General features: G+C 41.0%; 1 protein-coding gene across 6 annotated transcripts in view; it reads right to left on the bottom strand.

The window, feature by feature from the left end:
- Positions 1–567: 567 nt before the first annotated feature.
- MPHOSPH9 (M-phase phosphoprotein 9) overlaps positions 568–20151 on the bottom strand; it is a 59595-nt gene continuing 40011 nt past the window's right edge. For 5 of the 6 annotated variants that reach the window (XM_040250641.1, XM_040250642.1, XM_040250643.1 and 2 more), the window contains 8 exons: positions 16903–17028; positions 15614–15786; positions 14325–14471; positions 13417–13537; positions 12514–12617; positions 11594–11841; positions 11214–11282; positions 568–4442 (listed from right to left, as the gene is read on the bottom strand). In XM_040250641.1, the coding sequence (XP_040106575.1) occupies positions 4341–4442; positions 11214–11282; positions 11594–11841; positions 12514–12617; positions 13417–13537; positions 14325–14471; positions 15614–15786; positions 16903–17028 (1090 nt within the window). In that variant the 3' untranslated portion in view covers positions 568–4340. The remainder of the gene's footprint in view (positions 4443–11213; positions 11283–11593; positions 11842–12513; positions 12618–13416; positions 13538–14324; positions 14472–15613; positions 15787–16902; positions 17029–20151) is intronic. The other variant, XR_005722927.1, reaches the window with a different exon arrangement.

Below are 20151 nucleotides of genomic sequence, written 5' to 3'. Positions count from 1 at the left end.
ATTAAACAGGGCACACCCCAAACCTAGGAGTAGTTTACTTATCACTATCACTTTCTCAGGTTGAAAGGAGGCAGGGAGCCTTCCCCTTGGGAGGGCAAGTGTAAGGTGAAGTTAAAAGCAGCCCAAGATGAGTTCAGATCAAGTCAGAGAGGAACAAAGGCTGTGCAGTCTCCTTGGACACTGAATGGGCCAACTCCTTCCCTCCACCAAGAGGCACCCTAAGACCCAGTAAAGGTTTCCAGCCCCAGCTTCTGAGTTGGCCAGGGATTGAGTCATCATCTGTCTCCTGCACAGCTGTCCTCCTTGCCTGAGGATCTGTGGAAGCCAAACTGGGTGACAGGTCCTTTCACTGCTACTTCTGCCTTGACCTTTACTTTAAAAGTTTTCAGAGCATATAGATTTCCGGAGTGAGGCTGCCTGTAGGCCAGTCAGAACAGAAGCCCTGGACGGCTGCCCTTGTAACCCTGCAGTACCTGCCCCCAAACCAGTAACTCAGAGGACTTAACACCATTAAAAGCCAGAGCCCACAACTGGCCAGCAGGAATAAACACACTGATAGCACAGATGTTTGTATCCACAAATATTTATTCAGTGTCTGTATGCAAAGAGATGGTCCCTGCTCTTGCAGAGCTTACAATTTCATCACTCCAGCATCTGACTTGATTTAAAAACTGCAACAAGGACTGGTCTTTATCTAATGTCAGCAGCACTACAGGAAGCAGATTTCTTACTGTATTGGTCATGGTTACAGTGAAATTGTGAATAAAATATTATCTTTGAAGTCTGTAGTCACAGCAATGACATGGCATATAATGTCCAGCAAATGCAAAGTTATGGCTTGACTCCTCCTATTTGAGAGGAGTCTATTGAAACAGAACACGAATCAGAAAGGGAAAGCCTAGTAACACAGGTCCTAAGAATACTGGTGTAGTTTATTATTAAACTGCCACAGAACTCTTGGCAAGGTGGGAAATTATTGCCTGCAAAATTGGTACAGTATAATTCATTCAATCAGACCTGCAAATTTCATAACCATGTACAATCACTTGTGATGGGTAAATACGATTTACCTTTGATTCCTAAAGGGCTCTAGATATGTATCTATATTTATTTTCTAAACCTTCTTAAAGACTCACAGCACAAGTAGCACATTAAAATTTACTGAAAACTGCTTTTGAGATATCTAAAAATCAAAATGACAGAGATGTCTAACTTCTCAGAATTCAAATAGCATTCAGCCAAGCACCTGGCTTTTCCAAGTTAAAAAAAGAAAGAAATTCTGGTTGCTTATCAAACTCCAAAAGCAAATCATAAACTTCATGTTAACTTTCAAACATTCAGTGGCATCCTCTTCCTTTATGTGGTCCTGCTTCACAGGCCAGCAACTTTAGAAGTCTAATTATGGGACATTCAAAGGAGCAATTATTTTTATTACATTGGCAATACTTTTTTAAGCAAAACAGCTTATATCAAACAACCCCCAAATCACATTTAAGATTGCAGGGTATCTGAACTTACTACAGAGCTCATCAATTACTCATGGAAAAAAAAAAAAAAAAACACCAGAGGGAAGCTCATTTAAACCCCGAGAAAGCTCATTTTTTGCAAAAAGATGGAGAGAACATCTTTGACCACCTAACGTATGTCAACCAGCCCAAGGCAGTTTTTAAGTCAATTGCTAGGGACATGGTCCACTTTTCTAAGAAAGCACTGAAATCACTACTTCAAAAGCCTATTTAATAACTCAGAATGAATCTGAAATATACTACTGATAAGAGACACCAGGCACTTTGCATATAATCTCCCACAATGGAAGGAAGCTTCTTATCTTCACATGGAGGAAAGCCTGAGCAGGGTGTGATCCAGGTCTGGCTCACCTGTCCCCTGTCCAGCTCCTACAGTCCTAGTGCAGATTAGTAGCTATATCCACTTGGCACCTTCAAGCAATCAAGCACATTCCTCACTCAGGCGGTTCAGTGAAAGGAAGGCGGCAGGTCTGGGTGACAGGAGAGCAGTAACTCTATTTGAATTTTAAATGGCACTTCCTACAAGTGGAAGATTCACTTAGTAAAAAAACCTAACTGCAGCCAGCAACTAAAGTATAGTTTACCTCCCTGGGATATAACAGTTGCTTTTTAAGGTTGTCACCTTTCCAGCTTTTAGGCTGTTTTTAAATAGAGTAGTTGTACGTTAAGCATTACCAAAAGCAAAGACAGTTGGAAGGACTTTCCTTGGTGTCCCTCTTCACAGGTATGGAGAGAAAAGAATTTTTTTAAAATTTCTGAAGTGACTGATACTTCCAGTTTATGACATGTCACAAATCAAATCACGTTTCCTGAGAGGCACAGAAGACACTTTAATGGGGCTTAAATACTGGAATATGACTACTAAGAAGATAACTCCCTGGTAAGATAAAACTCTCATCTCTTCTGAAAGGGCAATTTCCTATTCTTTGGAATATAACAGACTTTACAATAAAAGCAGGGAACAATGAAACAGGCTAACAATTTTCAAGTGAGTTTTTAATGTCACGTATAGGACCATACTAAAGGGAGCATCACCTGTAAAGTCAATCCCTTTATTAAGTTTTGACACAGCTATACTGGAGATTGATTAAAATGAATGTTTTCTTCACTAGAACTAGGAGATTAAAAAGAAAGGAAAAAAAAGACTAGAAAAAATTACTGGGAGTAAGGCACTTAATTCTGATGAGTAACTCTGATTAGCCAGAGGTCTTCAACAGGTTGCAGGAGGTGGGAGCAAAGGTTTGATTCATGGACAGGAAGGAACAGGAGAGGCAGCTGTCAGTGGGTTCCCCTTGCTGAGAACCCCCCACAACACTGAGCAGGGAGCCTGAGGAGGGAGCCAGGCCTGGAGCTCAGGCAGAGGAAGCTTTGGTGAAGGGTGCTCAAAGATTCTCTGAGATCCCTGCTCGAAGGCACACATAGACCCTAGTGGAATATCGGGTGGCTTGGCTCACCAAAACTACATGCTATTAAGAGCCACAGGGAGGAGGAGAAAAAACTCAAAAGTAAACCAAACTTTAAAACCTGAATCAGTGGGAATTAGTGTTGAAAGGGTGGAATGAGTCTTGTTTATCAACACATACTGAGCTTGAGTGGGTACTGGGTTCTGACTGGCCACCAAAAAAATGAGCAGCTGAGGAGCCCGGACCTTGACCAGCAGTCAGGACCTCTACCTGCCATACTTCTGGTCAGATCACAGCCTCTTGCCTACGTGGAAATTCTGACAGCAGGAGGCACTGCCAAGGCAGTGGGCTACAGCCCCCCAGCAAGGCCAATCAAAGGGCACGGCACTCTATCTAGACACATTACCTGTGCAGTAACAAGCAGCATAAGCTGCTCTGACCTCCACCTACTGTTCTTACAGCAGCTACAATGGAAGTGTTTTTCTTCATTGGGAGGGTGGGGGGATGGGGGGATGGTGGAGAGATGTTAAAAACATCTTCCTGACAATCTGACATCTGAGGCCGTGTACACTGAGGAAACTGCTCTTACAACCTCACTGGGTGGTGGCCTGTATTTCATCAAAGCTTTTTATCATCTCATTGTCAAAGGTGGGACACAAGTTACATTCAGAAAGATGGGCAGAAAGCTACAGCTCTCCAACTGACTTTTTTCTGGAAAGTACTACATATATAACAAAATTAGAGATTTCTATCTCTAGCATTTTTCTTTCTTACAAATAAGAAAGCTTAAGGGAAACAGAATGAAATATTCTCACTTTCAGAGCTTTCCAATATTCCATTATTTCCAACGTTTCCATTATTAACTCTAATATTCTCTTAAGACACGTTTCTCTTAAGACACGTTTCAAACAGGAATTATATTATCTTAAAAAAAAAACTTCAACATAGCTAAATCTAGGGTATGCTTTTTTTTTTTTGCATTCAGCATGTATTACTCTATCACTGTGGAAGCTCTTAAGCATTTATTTAAAAAAACTTAGAATCATATTCACAATGTAGAACAAGTTTATAAAACTGGTGTGCAAAGTTCATCATAAAAGGATAACACTATGTTTAGAAACAAAGCTGCCTCCCCTGTTATATTTCTTTATTCTTGATATAAACAGGAGACATATACTATTTAAAAATAATACTTTTAAATAGTAAAATATACAAGAGGTTCCTGAGCATAACAAAAATATCTTGAAAATATGTGGCTATCTGAAGTATAAAATAGCAAGTGTAAAGAATAGCATGATTGTAAAACTACGTTTGAAGGCTTAGAAACAGTATAAAATAGTTTGCCTTTTTTGAGTGCATAATTATACATTAGTGCAAACAAAAATGTCTCAAAATTTAATGACTACAAATCTCAAAGATTTGCAGAGGTGCGCAAAACATGGAATTTCTTTAACGTCATGCGAACAGAACCCAGCTCTCGATTAATCTTCTCCAAACGATCTTCCAAGGCTTCCTGGGCGAAAATAAAGGAAAAAACTTAATCAGAATTCTACCAAGTTCACCAATTCTATAAGTATCACCAAAATGACCTCTCTTTCAGCAGATGACCAAATTTAAACATCAAAAATTAAAATTATTTTGGCGTTTATACAAATCCTTTACATTATTTCATTTAAACTATAAACATAAATCAACTTTTCAACCATTCAAGGTAACTGCTGAACTTTAAATATTCTCAATATGTTTGATACACTATGTGGAAATTATAGCAACAGCAACCCAGTTCTCTAGAAGGAGAGAATTATTTGACTCTGCTGAACTGAAAACAGTACAAGAGGAGCCCAGAAGGTTCTTCATACATTTCCCCAGAAAAAAATGGACACATCTGATTGATGCTGTAACCCACTTATATCAGAGAACTTTCTTCTGACCAAAATTTCTAGGTTAAAAAGGAAAAATGCTGGAGGAGAGCTTTCCAAGAAACAAGAGATTGTACAATGAATCAGTGTAACAACTGCTATTTTAAAATAAATAATACGGGGTACTCTTTCTACCCCCTTCTGATGCCTATGTCAGAAGCTTTCTCTATCTCCTTTATACTTTAATAAAACTTTATTACACAAAAGCTCTGAGCAATCAAGCCTTGTCTCTGGCCCTGGATTGAATTCTTCTCCTCCAGGGGCCAAGAATCCCGGCGTCATAATTCAACAACAACCTTTCATCTTGGGGGCTCGTCTGGGATACTTCAGGACAAGATGGGAGCTAACAATTCCAGCCTCACTTCTTTGAACTGTATCTTGAAAAACTGGGATAGATTTGATCCCAAGGGCTTAAAGAAGACACACCTGGTCTTCCAGTGCAATACTGCATGGCCACGGTATCCATTGGAGGACGGCGAATGGTGGCCGGTTGGAGGGTCTCAAATACTGGGGCAACTTACTCTGTGCTTACTGAAGCCCCTGGCCCACTTTCTTCCTGATCTGCTTCCGTAATGGGACTGTCTGGACGAGCCAAAAGGATGGAAAGCATAAAGCAGGTTATGCCGTGGTGACTGCTGAACAGGATTTGGAAGCAAAATCTGGATTACAAAGAAGGGAGAAGTATCCTGGAGAGGACTGGGAAATTGATTTTACTCATATGCCAAAAGCTAATGGATATTCTTGCTTACAAGTTTGGGTAGATAACTTTTACTGGATGAATTGAGGCTTTAAGGAGGTTATAAAGATTCTCTTCATCAGTGGAAGACTTCCCGTGGTAGACATCTCCACTTCAAGGAAAGGACTTTCTCCAAATCTGTGAATACCTTCGACACCAATCACATGCGATGCCTCTTCTTCATCTGATGACATCTACTAACTCTAAAATGGACTGGTGCAACATGTTGCACTTTAACTACGGACATAATGTGACTTTTAATTTTGATTTTAACTTGTTTTAATGACTATGTTTGTTGCCTTACATCTGTAATTGTATAACTAGATTTTTTTCTAGCCACATGAAAGCTTTTAAGTTACAAATGGTTGCTCAAACTCCTGCTACTGCTGCAACTTTCTCCAACTACTATTTGGGGCCCCTGGATCAGATATCCTCAATATGAGGATTAGGAGAATATGTTGCCTCGCCAATTTAGGGACAATGCCCCTCCTCAGCTCGGAAGCAGTTATGGAACGAGAACGATGCCCCTTTTCCCTAGGCAACATAATTCTCCTAAAAGAAAAAGGGGGAATGAGAGTCATTTCATAGGCAGGTTGATAAGAAGTCTAGGGGTCCCCAAGGAGAGAGGGGTCTGGAATTCTCAAGGAGGAAGAAAGGACAAACTTTTTTCCTTCTCTACAGTCCTTAGGATTATTTAACAACAATGTATTATGTATTATGCCTGAGGACAGTCTCTGGATTAAACCTTCTGGCTAATTCTGTTATCTTAAAATGTAAATTATGGGAGTAGGTCTGGTGAGGTCTTTACAACCTCCAGACATTCTTTGGATTCACTGGAGAGTATGTAACTCCATTGCTAACACTAACAAGCGGGTACTCTTTCTACCCCCTTCTGATGCCTATGTCAGAAGCTTTCTCTATCTCCTTTATACTTTAATAAAACTTTATTACACACACAAAAATAAATAAATAAATAAATAAAAATAAAATAAATAATACTACTGTTAAACAGTACCTGAAATATATATTCACCACTTTAGGTATTTTATTCAGTACTAACTCCAATGGTATCCTAAAATAAAACCTAAAAATTCTCTCTTCAACAACTTTCACTGTAAGAAATTAACAGTTCATTTTTAGAATATTCATAAGATAGAAGAGCAAAAAGTAACAACCACGGTTCCTGTTTCCTGTTTTTTATGTATATAGGAACATCATTTTTAAGAAAAAAAATCAAACACTTCTTTAGAATGTTTTTCAATTTAACTTTTCTTGTTATGGAATATCCTTTATGAGATCATTTTAAATTAAATATATATTCTGAAACATGTCTCTACACATACCTAGAAATACTGCCTTAGGAATCATTCCCTCAAGTAAAAACGCTAGGTCCAAAAAAATGTATAATTTTAAAGCTTTGGATACATGTCAAGCTGAATTCCAGGAAGTCTGTGACACTTTCTCCTTACTCAGTGTTGAAGGATAAGCTTTTCCCTAGCCCAGCTATCATTGTTTTTTTTTTTTGTTTTACACCTGCCAATGCAAGAGCTTAAAAATGATGCATGCACACGTGTGCGTGTGCGTGCTCAGCTGTGTCCAAGTTTTTGCAGCCCCATGGACTGTGACCCACCAGGCTCCTTTGTCCATGGGATTCTCCAGCAAGAATACTGGAGTGTGTTGTCACTTCCTTCTCCAGACTTTTCCCACCCGGGTATCAAACCCACAACTCCTGTGGCTCCTGCACTAGCAGGCATTTTCTTTACCACTGAGCCTCCTGGAAAGCCTTAAAAATTATGCTTTTGTTTAAACGTGTGTTTGTTTTTTTAAACTCATTAGTGAGGTGGAGCATTTTCATCTTTTTTTGCCCTTTTTTAACTTACGAATTCTACACAAGCATCCTCAGCCTTTTTTTTTTTGGTTGCCCTTTGTCTTCTTACTATATTGAAACAGCTTTGACATACATGACCGGAAACTAAGGCCCTTTAAAAAAGTCTTATTTTAAGAGTTTGTTGGGACTTCTCTGGTGGCTCAGTGGTAAAGAATCTGCCTGCCAATGAAGGAGACACAAGTTCGATCCCTGATCCAGGAAGATCCCACATGCTGCAAAGCAACTAAGCCAGTATGCTACAACTATTGAGCCTGTGCTCCAGAGCCAGGGAGCCACAACTGCTGAGCCCACGTGCCACAACTACAGAAGTACGCACGCTCTACAGCCTGTCCGCAACAAGAGAAGTCACCACAACAAGAAGCCCACACACCACCACTTGAGAAAAGTCTGCAGTGAAGCAGCGAAGACCCAACATAGCCAAAAATAAAAATAAATAAGATTATAAGGAGTTTGGGCCTCCCTGATAGCTCAGTTGGTAAAGAATCCAATCCCTGGGTCGGGAAGATCCGCTGGAGAAGGGATAGGCTACCCACTCCAGGATTTGTGTGCTTTCCTTGTGGCTCAGCTGGTAAAGAATCCGCCTGCAATGCGGGAGACCCGGGTTTAATCCCTGGGTTGGGAAGATTCCCTGGAGAAGGGAAAGGCTACCCAATCCAGTGTTCTGGCCTGGAGAATTCCATGGACCAGTCAATGGGGTTGCAAAGAGTCAGATACGACTGAGTGACTTTCACTTCACAAAGAGCTTACAATCATCATTATGTAAACATATAAACATATGTAAACATATATGGAACCAAATGTTTCAGATACATTTAGAATTAGAGAACCAACAAATTTTTCTTCTGCCTTCCCAATAAACTGATTTATTTATTTATATGTGGCTGCACTTTGTGAGTTGTGGGATCTGGGACCAGGATCAAACCTGTGCTGCCTGCAGGGGAATCACAGAGTCCTAACCACTGGACCACCAGGAAATTTCTCAGTAAACTCCTTAAAAATGAGTTTCATGTGTTGAGTCTTATCAATTATTAAATAAAAACTTTCAGAGCAACAAAGACAATGAAAGAAAGTCAGAAAAAAAAAGAGACGTTAAAGATAACGAAGAACCCATGTGGGATCTTCCTGGACTGGGGATCGAACTCATATGTCTCCTTCACTGGCAGGCAGATTCTTTACCACTGAGCCACCAGGGAAGTCCCAACAAGCTCTTAAAATAAGACTTTTAAAGGGCCTTAGTTTCCGGTCATGTATGTCGAAGCCGCTTCAATATAAGAAGACAAGGGGCAACAAAAGAAAAGGGCTGAGAATACTTGTGTAAGATCCATAAATATAAACCTAGAAGACCTCTTCTATGCATCTCTCTTTCCTTCTGGTATCACAGATCGATCTGAGAATGAACTTTTCCTGAAATTAAGGCACTTAATATGCCAGCAAATTTGGAAAACTCAGCAGTGGCCACAGGACTGGAAAAGGTCAGTTTTCATTCCAATCCCAAAGAAAGGCAATGCCAAAGAATGCTCAAACTACCACACAATTGCACTCATCTCACATGCTAGTAAAGTAATGCTCAAAATTCTCCAAGCCAGGCTTCAGCAATACGTGAACCGTGAACTCCCTGATGTTCAAGCTGGTTTTAGAAAAGGCAGAGGAACCAGAGATCAAATTGCCAACATCCGCTGGATCATGGAAAAAGCAAGAGAGTTCTAGAAAAATATCTATTTCTGCTTTACTGATGATGCCAAAGCCTTTGACTGTGTGGATCACAATAAACTGTGGAAAATTCTGAAAGAGATGGGAATACCAGACCACCTAACTTGCCTCTTGAGAAATCTGTATGCAGGTCAGGAAGCAACAGTTAGAACTGGACATGGAACAACAGACTGGTTCCAAACAGGAAAAGGAGTACATCAAGGCTGTATATTGTCACCCTGCTTATTTAACTTATATGCACAGTACATCATGAGAAATGCTGGACTGGAAGAGACATAAGCTGGAATCAAGATTGCTGGGAGAAATATCAAGCACCTCAGATATGCAGATGACACCACCCTTATGGCAGAAAGTGAAGAGGAGCTAAAAAGCCTCTTGATGAAAGTGAAAGAGGAGAGTGAAAAAGTTGGCTTAAAGCTCAACATTCAGAAAACGAAGATCATGGCATCTGGTCCCATCACTTCATGGCAAATAGATGGGGAAACAGTGGAAACAGTGTCAGACTTTATTTTTGGGGGCTCCAAAATCACTGCAGATGGTGACTGCAGCCATGAAATTAAAAGACGCTTACTCCTTGGAAGAAAAGTGATGACCAACACAGATAGCATATTCAAAAGCAGAGACATTACTTTGCCGACTAAGGTCCGTCTAGTCAAGGCTATGGTTTTTGCTGTGGTCATGTATGGATGTGAGAGTTGGACTGTGAAGAAGGCTGAGCACTGAAGAATTGATGCTTTTGAACTGTGGTGTTGGAGAAGACTCTTGAGAGTCCCTTGGACTGCAAGGAGATCCGACCAGTCCATTCTGAAGGAGATCAACCCTGTGATTTCTTTGGAAGGAATGATGCTAAAGCTGAAACTTCAGTACTTTGGCCACCTCATGTGAAGAGGTGACTCATTGGAAAAGACTCTGATGCTGGGAGGGATTGGGGGCAGGAGAAGAAGGAGACGACCGAGGACGAGATGGCTGGATAGCATCACGGACTCGATGGACCTGAGTCTGAGTGAACTCTGGGAGTTGGTGATGGACAGGGAGGCCTGGTGTGCTGCGATTCATAGGGTCGCAAAGAGTTGGACACGACTAAGCGACTGAACTGACTGACTGAAGGCACTGAAAAGTCAAAGCATTCTGTTATATGAGACACAGCACTGATGTGATGTTTAAAATGTTACAAAAAGAGATTTAAAATGTCCCATGGCTTCATGCATTTTATTGATAATTCTCTTTGAAAAGCAACTAAAAGAAAGGCACACGGGCCATTTCACCTGCATCATCTCCTGCTCAATAATGGAATCACATCTCTCTTTTTAACCTCACATCTATTCCAATTGCAAAGTGCCACTGTTTTACACGTTTACTAAATGGAAAGAGATTCAGAAATAATTTGCAATTTGGGGAGGCAAAAACAAAACACAAAAGGAGAGATTTCATGTGAGAGCCTTAACAATGCAGAAATCTGTTAACAGACATCTTGCCATTTGCTCCCAAGTTAGTTTCATGAAAACATGATGGCATGAATGCCTTTTTCTTGGAAGTATTAAGTAAAATCACTTTGTTCCTGAAAACTAGCATCAAGTTATAAAATACGGTGTCATTACCAAACACTTCCCATAAAGGCTAAAAGTTCTGATCGACTGTTTCAGTGTGCCTAAAAACTGACATTCAAGAACCACTGTGGGGGCCGTGCGAACTTCCCTGGTGGCCCAGTGGTTAAGAATCCGCCTGCCAACACAGGGGACATAGGTTTGATCCCTGGTCCAGGAACTAGGATCCCACATGCCTCAGGGCAACTAAACCCATGTGCCACAACTACTGAGCCCTCGCTCTGCAGCAAGAGAGACCAGCGAAAGGAGAAAGAAGCCCATGCGCCACAACTAGAGAAAGCCCGCACACAGCCAGCAGAAACCCAGCACAGCCATAAGGAAGTCAATAAACACTTTTTCTAAATTAGAAGAAAAAAAATCCTCGTGGTTAAATGGAGCACTGACTAGCATCAGGCCTCCAAAGCAGATTCAAGCTAAGACACATCACCTGATTTAATCTCGTCTGCAAAGTGACTCGTCCTCCAGTAGACGGCATTCGGCTTAGTGCTGCCTCAATCTGGTAACACACAGAAAAAAAAACGTTTAAATAAAAATAGGGGAATTCTAATTACGGGCAAGGATGTTTATAACAGGATGGAGAGAAAAGACTTCAGCCTAGTATTTTCTTGTCCATCTCGACTTCACCCAAGTTCCCTCTGACACAATTAGTAACAACAGCTTGGTTCACACGCGTTTCCAGTACAGCTTTGTATGGCATCAACAGTAACTTCCTGTGTTTGACTCAGTAATTCCCTTCTGACTGTTCCTCAGACATATGTACTAAGTTCAGATAAAGATTTAAAACTTTTTTTGTTTGTTTGTTTTTACCTGGTCTTTTTCTTTTGTAAGTTCATCAAAAAACCGTTCCGTTTCAGCTAGGGTCCTTATCTTTGCTGTATACTCAAAATTGTTACCCTGTGGTGCTGTGGAGACGGGCTGACACTGTTCATAGCTAACTGACTTGTTCTTCTCCCAGGCTGGTCTCACAGAGACTTTCTTCGCTCCATTTGGCAAAGGTTCGAGGGAAGAGCTATGATTAACATGGATGTCAGTGGCTTTTTCTGAGTATTTTTTTTCTGCCAGAAAAAAAAGAAATTTCTTCTTTATCAACTCTTCTCAGAGAGCATGTACATACTAAATATGCTACCCAACTTCACTTTCTGGAAATGGCTGCTACACGGTCAAAAAAACGTAATGAAAAGAAAATATGTAATCAATCATATATACTCAGCTTTTTCTCCTCAGAATTCTAAAAACCTTTCCCTCAGTCTGACAATCTTCACATCTCCCCTAAATAAACGTATGCAAACTTTCTGTAAACTTGAAGCAAAAAAAGTTTAAAAAATAAGCAACACATTTAGTGGACATATATCAACATTACAGAGTTAGCATTTTAAGGACCTGCCCAAGCAATTTCATGTATATTATTTTACAACTTTATCTAAAATGGAAAGTACAATTGAGAAAAAGGAAAAAACATCCAAAGCCTAAGTTATATATAAGTTATGGAACATAAAAAACTGAACAGTACGGCCCTAGTAATTAAACATTAACATCCCCTGACCTCAGTTCCCAACTTTCCAATGAGGATAACATAAACAATATGAGCATCAAAAATGCTTATTTTTAGAGGCCCTTGGGTAAAAAAAATTTAAGTGCAGGCTATAATGACATCTAGAGCCTTGATACCAGAAACTCACAAAATGAATGACTAAAACCATAATTAATAATTTTTTAGGAAAAGATACCTTCCGAGTCATCTAGAGGAAGAAACTGGAGTTGTTTCCTTGGATTGGAACGTTGTACAGTAGACACAGGAACAGTATCTAAATCATCCAAAAGTATATCAAATCTATTGAATGAAGCAAGTTTTACTTGTGAGAAAAAAATGTTAACCGATGTTCCCTATTCTCCAGTAGACAGATGAGCTGGCATCCAAGTTAACTCACATATTTACATATTTTTTTAAGAGAGAAAGGTGGTCATATATTTTTTAAAACTTAAATTTAAATAATATTTTCTAACACAAAACTATATTTACATGCTGGCGACTTAAAGCATCTACTAAGACATGATCTCATCTGATCTTTGTTAACAAGCATATGAAATAAGCAGGTAGGCATTATTATCCCTGTTTTATAGAAGAGGAAACTGAGGTTCAATGTGCTTCATCAATCTTCCCCAACAGCCAGAGAGAGCTGGGCCACCAGCTCTCGTGTCTTAGACGTCAGTGGTCATTTCCCACCACAGTGCACACTGCAGACCACCCTTCGGAAAGAACAGCCTTCTCAGAGCACAAACTGGTGTCCAGTGCCAGGGCCATACCAGGACAGCCCACTTTCTTGGACAAACGGCCCCCAGTTTTCCTGATACCTTAAACCTTTTTTAGGAAAACAAAGAATTCCTCTATATCCAAAAGCTGGAAGGGGTTCTGAGGCAGTATTTAAATTTTATAGTAGCCAGTTTACATGGTTCAAAACTGTTTTCATGTATTATAGTACTTTTTAGTAGGGCATTTATTTAAATGATTTAAATCCACAGAATCCCCACTGACAACTGAAAAATTAGTGATAGCTAGACGTAACAGGTGATATTTTTTAAAAAAAAATCAATTCTATACATATTTTATTCTACAGTTTTAGAGAACTTACCGAATCGGGCTGCTTTCGTTTTTGCTAAGTAGATGACTAAATCCTGGGGACAAATTTTCTTTAGGGGATCGCTTTGGACTATACGCCACGGTCACTGGTGTTAACATAATCTCTCTTTTTGCTACAGAGGAAAATGAAGAGGGGACAGTCTTTTCCTTCTATGTATCGGCTATGTTGGCAGAACTCAGAAAAGTACTGAAAGAAAAACTAACTTTAAAAAAGAATACATCTTCATTGTAAAACTTTTTGAAAGATAAACAAGAGTATACAAAATTAGAACAATTCATACTTCTAACTATCTAGAGGAAACCACTGGCCACATTTTACTCTATCAGACTGTCGTTGCAGTGCTCTGTCTCAAAACTGGTTTTTCAGGATTTTAGAAGTCGACTGGAAATAAGATGGAAACACCAGTGCACCTATGAACAGTTCTAAGAGCACAGTCATACATGAATTTCTTCAGCTGCTTACGAAAATGGAAATTAAGGATACAGAAATCCAATGCTTAACTTTAAAATCATACTTGCAACTGGCTAAAGAAAATGCTGAGTCACTTTAGGTATGAAAAAAAAAACCACAGCTTTATTTCAGGCTAGCTTAATTTGTTTGAACTAATAAGTAATTAGCCAAAAAATTTGAGTTTGACTCAAAAACTGAAGTGGTATTAGTTGCAAAACATTTGTGGGACACACATAAAAATCTCACTTTGATAAACGGTGAGAATTTCTTCTGTTATGGTCATAGTAACTGTACAATCAGACAGTGTTACTGAACAAGATGGCATTTAGAGATTCGGTGTTCAGAGCACTACTAGGTGCGAGGAAGAGCATAAGGGAGGCAGAAAACATCAATGTGTACAGCTCAGATGTCACTCTTCCAAGCCCAAGACAGAAACCTCTAACCCTTACTTGGAGTACTCGATTTACGATTTGAAGGTGGCAAAGATGATGATCTCTGTGAAGCAGAATTAAACCTCTTTTGTCTTTGCTGGGCACCTTTCTCTGGGGACGGACTTGCACTGACTGAAGAGTCAGCTGGCCGAGGATTCACCAATTCTGTAACAGAAAAATGTAAAAAACAAAACTAGCTTCAGTTATCTGCCTTCATCAACAGATGGTTACACAAAGCAAGCAATTCTTCTATCTATATTATAATGATTATTTGCAAATGCACCACATTACAATGAAAATGCTTGATGAAAAAAAAAGTGGGAGTTTTTAATGAATTCATTCTGGTTCTCTGTTTACAACTGGCATGCAAGGTGATTTTTCAAGAGAGTTTATTTTTAGAAAACAGGTCACTAATTTATTTACTAGGGGATACTGCTTAGGAAATGCAACGCCGAAGATCTTAATGATGTGATTAACAGGCCTGACCAAGTAAGTGCCAGAGAAAGTACAAGTGCCTGAACCTGTGAAACACACTTCAACTATTAAACACACTTCTTGGGCTTCCCCGGTGGCTCAGTGGTAAAGAATCTGCCTGCCAATGCAGGAGACACGGGCGCAATCCCTGATCTGGGAAGATCCCACATACTGTGGAGCAAATAAGCTTGAGCGCCTCAGCTATAGCCCGATATAGAGCCCAGGAGCTCTAACTACTGAGCCCACCTGCTGCAGCTACGGAAGCCCACACACCCTAGAACCTGTTCTCCACAAGAGAAGCCACTGCAGTGAGAAGAACAGCCACAACAAAGAGTAACCCCTGCTGGCGGCAACTAGAAAGAAGCCCGTGTGCAACTAAGACCCAGCACAGCCAAAAGTAAACAAATAAAGTTATTAATAAACAGACCTCCTGTCCTACTGACAGATGCTCAGTAAGCAAGAAAGGGAGCGTAGCAAATGTTACATCTCACTTCATGAACTCCAAATGCCTGCTTTAACTTTCTGATGTGTGCAAGTAAGACAAACTGACGTAGAAAGTTTCAAATACTCTTAAGAATGTCACAGAAAGCGTTAATAACAGAGACTAATATGTCATTTACTTTGTATAAAAGGTATGTATGTAACGACAATGATACATTAACAACTAGGATTCAACTGTCTGAAACAGGGCTGAAGCAGCAGGAAAACAAATTTAACTTTTTATTTCATTACTTGGGGCATTTCATTTTAAGAAGGTATATAGTTGGGGTAGAAAGGGGAGGAGATCTATGTATGCATCTATATTTCTATCAGACAAGGAATAAAATACTTACTATTTGAGGTATCCTCTTTCTCTGTCTGTGTGCCCCAATTTTTAAATACTTTTTCTTCATCAAGTTCTTTTAAAGCTTTCATGATTGGTGTGTCTAAAGTCTCTCTCTGCTTTTTTATCAATAAACTTGGTGAACTTCCAGGTGAAAGATCCTTTTCCAGAGCAGAATGGTACCTTAAATAGTAATTAGAAGACACACTGTGCTATGACCTGAATATTTTCTGTCTCCCCAAAATTATGATGAATGAGATTCTTATGATGAATTCTTATTCTCAATGCGGTGGTGTGTATGTCGGGGGCGGGGAGGTGGGGCCTTGGAGGTGATTAGGTTTTGATGATAACATGAGAATGAAGCCCCTACTCTGGGGTTAATACCTTTATAAAAAGAGGAAGAGATATCTTGATCTCTCCCTCCACATATGCACCAAGGAAAGGCCACGTGAGGACAGAATCTGGCCCAGCCATGCTGGCACCCTGATCTCAGACTGCCCACCTCCAGAGCTGTAGAAAGTAACCGTTTGTTGTTTAAGCCACCCAGTCAAGGGTAATCTGTTGTAACAGCCTGAACTAAGATGGTTTACGGGATTATTACTAGACTAGAGGAATAAAATGAGGCTTGATAGTTATACTCCACAATGAATACGTATGCTTTTCGATACAAGTCAATAAAACTGAACCTGTTGTATAAGACCACTGTTTCTCAATCCTTTTCATAGCCTAGCGCATGCTGTTGTTTAGTCGCGAAGTCCTGTCTGCCTCTCTTGTGACTGCATAGACTGTAGCCCACCAGGCTCCTCTGTCCATGGGATTTCCCAGGCAAGAACACTGGAGTGTGTTGCCACGCCCTTCTCCAGGGGAATCTTCCTGACCCAGGGATCAAACCAGCATCTCCTGTATTAGCAGGTGGTTTCTTAACCACTGAGCCACCATGGAAGCACTCAGAGAAATAGAATATTTATATGGCACTCTGGAGGAAATGAATGAGGTTGCTTCTGGAGGCTCCGGTGATCCACAGGGTGAGGATCAACCTCGTGTCCTAACTGCAAGCCCATGCACAGGGCACATGGCTATGCCAGGGGCACAAGTGCAGAGGCTATGCAGTGCCTCTGAAAGGAAAATTTCCTAAAAGCACTAGCCTTTCAAAGTAAAAGAAAAATCAGATCCTCAAAATTAAGACATGAAAGGAACAAGGAGATGGCTCTTTAAACCTTCCTGAACTTTGAAAGGCAACTGAAATCTCTAAGAAAAGCTAAGAGTGCCTAAATGAGATCTTCGCTGGAGCTGTCTCACCCAGGAAGGCAGGTCTCCTCCGGCTGGCTGTCCACCTTGGTGTCCAGGGGCTGCCCAGTGAAGATGGAATGCTCCGCTCCCGGGATCAGCCACTTCCTCCGGCTGACGTCTGAGCCTGCCAGCATGCTGCGAGGATGAGAAGTGTGCTCAGACACTGCAAGCTCTGCGCTCTGGTTTAGACTGAGCACAGACAGCAAACAACCTGCTCTCAAATACTCTTTCCACATTTACCCAGGGATTGAAAGACTGCATATAGAACAATCTTATCATTGTAGCTAGATGAACTCTATTTGAAGGTTTTCAGTTCCAACTGAATTGCTCTTCTTGGTCTTGGAAGAACAAGAAGACAAATCTTTGACAAATCAACGCATAGTTTAAACAAAACATTTAGCTCACACCTAGAAAATTTCATAATTTGTGAATGTCTTGAACTAAATCTAGCCTCAAGATTTGGTGCATTCACGTGCACACAGCTCTGAACACCCCCGCCCAGCCCCTCACCATACTTCACACCCTTTATGACCCATCAGAGCTCAGGGCCAGGGGATGAAGGACGGTCCTGCCTCTCCCCCCCAGACCAGGAGGGCTCACAGAATTTTCTGTTAAGACAGAAAAGGCCTTCCATCTGCACAGTCCAATACCACAGCCATCAGCCACATACACACAAACTCGTGAATGCTTGCCACACAGCTAGATTTAAACAGCTCTGTGGAGAAGGGCCTTGCTGTACTGAACAGTGCCGTTCTAGACCAGGACGGTCCTGCCTCCGTTCCTGTGAAGCTCATTCCACCATCCTCTGGTAGCTCCTGCCCTTGTCCTGAGCACCCTCCCTATGCACATGGGAGCTGCTCCACCTCCCGCCAGCCATGCAACTCTCAAGAGGATGCTCACTGGACTTTATGACCCTAGAGAAGATGGTCCCCTCAGAAATCAAACCTCCAAGATCCTTCCGACTCCCATGCTCAAGCATCTGGATGCACAACACTCTCACCTCAAGGCCCGTTGACCCTGGGCCTCCCCCTTCCCTGGGCGTCAGCCCCTTCCGGCTTTACAGCTCCTCTTTACCACCCACCCTCAACCCAGGACACTCTCCTGCTGATCATTACTCATTGCCTGGAACCCCTTTTCTGCTCACTTTCCGGCACACCTGACTGGCAGCAAGACCTGAGCCTGGATGACTACAATGACCTCACCTTTCTTCAGTGTCTGTACCTTTACAGCTGAGCTTTGCAGGAAAGAAGCTGCCTGCCTGTGTAGACTGGGACATCGTCAGAGAATCGCTATCTCAAGTGGATGCCCGACACTGGCTGCCAACACGTCTTCCTGTAATCAAGGAGCTCCAATTCACCAAATATGACTATCTGACACCCTCTCCACTCTCCTCAAACCCCTCACCCCAGGCTTGACTGTCAGGTGATAACCACCCATCACACTCCAGAGAGAAAACAGAAACCAGGAGACAGGAACTCCTGCCTTCCTCTCTCTGCACCTTTTCACAACCAAACTTTTTTTTGAAGGGTTGTCTCGTCTATTTTCATTTCAATCCCAGTCACTCCTCTTTCCCTCAGTTTTTAAATGAAGAATCATTTCAAACATTTTTAGAAAATTACAAAGAATACCATAACAAGCACTCGCCCATAGTTTTAACAAATGCTAACATCTCACCATATGTGTTTTTAATTTTAAGACATAAAAAGCATATTTCTGGTTGTTTACATTTTTAAAATTACACAAAGGGCATAATGTACACATCCTTTTAATGCTTTTTCTACTCAACCTTCTGTATGAGACATACCCATGTTAATACATATATAAACCTCTACCATTTTAATCATTTACCCACAGTATGACTGTATCACAAGTTATTTATCCTTTCCCCTGTTGGTGAATGTTTAGTTTTCAATGTACTCCCTTTTCAGCGATGCTATAATAGACATACACAAGAACTTCTCTAAGGTAAACATCTATTGTATGTGTGCTCAGGTGCTCAGCTGTATCTGACTCTTTGCAACCCCTTGGACTGCAGCTAACCAGGCTCCTCTGCCCATCAATTTTCCAGGCAAGAATACTGGAGTGGGTTGCCATTTGCTACTCCAAATACCTATTAGATTAGTGAAAAAATAATTGAGATTTTGTATTGTTGAACCCTGGCTATTTGATACTGGAATACCTTCTTAAATGTGGTTATGTTATACATAACTTTAATGCACATTTTTTTTGCTAATGACTTATTACTTGCTGTTTATATTTATTTTAGACTATAAAAATGATGTTAGATGAAAACCAAATTCAAGTGACTTTTTTTTTTTTTAATTCAAATTCAAAATGGGTTGTAAAGCACCGGAGACAACTTGCAACACCAACAATGCTTTGGGCCCAGGAACTGCTAGGAAAAGTACAGTGCAGTGGTGATTCAAAAAATTTTGCAAAGGAGACAAGAGCCTTCAAGATGAGGAGCACAGTGACCACCACTGGAAGCTGACAACAACCAACCGAGAGCCATCAGTGAAGCTGATCCTCTTACAACTACACAAGAAGTTGCCAAAGAATCCAAGGTCGTAAGTGAAAGTGAAAGGGCTTCCCTCATGGCTCAGCTGGTAAAGAATCTGCCTGCAGTGCGGGAGACCTGGGTTTGATCCCTGGGTTGGGAAGATCCCCTGGAGAAAGGAATGGCGACTCACTCCAGTATTCTGGCCTGGGAAATTCCATGGACTGTACAGTCCATGGGGTAGCAAAGAGTTGGACACGACTGAGCGATTTTCACTTTCACTGGCATTTGAAAGCAAACTGGAAAGGTGAAAAAACTCACTGACTGAGTGCCTCATGAGCTCACTGCAAATCAAAAAAATCGTCATTTTGCAGTACCGCTTTCTCTTATTCTACACAAAAATGAACCATTTCTCATAGGATTGTGACATGCGACAAAAAGTGGATTTTATACAACCAGTGACGACCAGCTTAGTGGATGGACCATGGACCGAGAAGCAGCTCCAAAGCACTTCCCAAAGCCAAACTTGCACCGAGCAAAGGTCATGGTGGCTGTGTAGTGGTCTGCTGTCCGCTTGATCCACTGCAGCTTTCTGAATCCCAGTGACAGCATTATATCTAAGAAAATCGATGAGATGCACCAAAAACTCAAAGCCTGTAGCTGGTACTGGTCAACAGAATATGCCCAATTCTTCTCCAAGACAATGCCCAACCACGTGTAGCACAACCAACACTTCAAAAGGTGAACAAATCAGGCTACGA

Source organism: Oryx dammah, unplaced genomic scaffold, assembly GCF_014754425.2.
Source record: "Oryx dammah isolate SB20612 unplaced genomic scaffold, SCBI_Odam_1.1 HiC_scaffold_12, whole genome shotgun sequence".
Lineage (NCBI taxonomy): Eukaryota > Metazoa > Chordata > Mammalia > Artiodactyla > Bovidae > Oryx > Oryx dammah.
The sequence above is the reverse complement of the archived record's forward strand: the minus strand, read 5'-3'. Positions and strand labels throughout refer to the sequence as shown.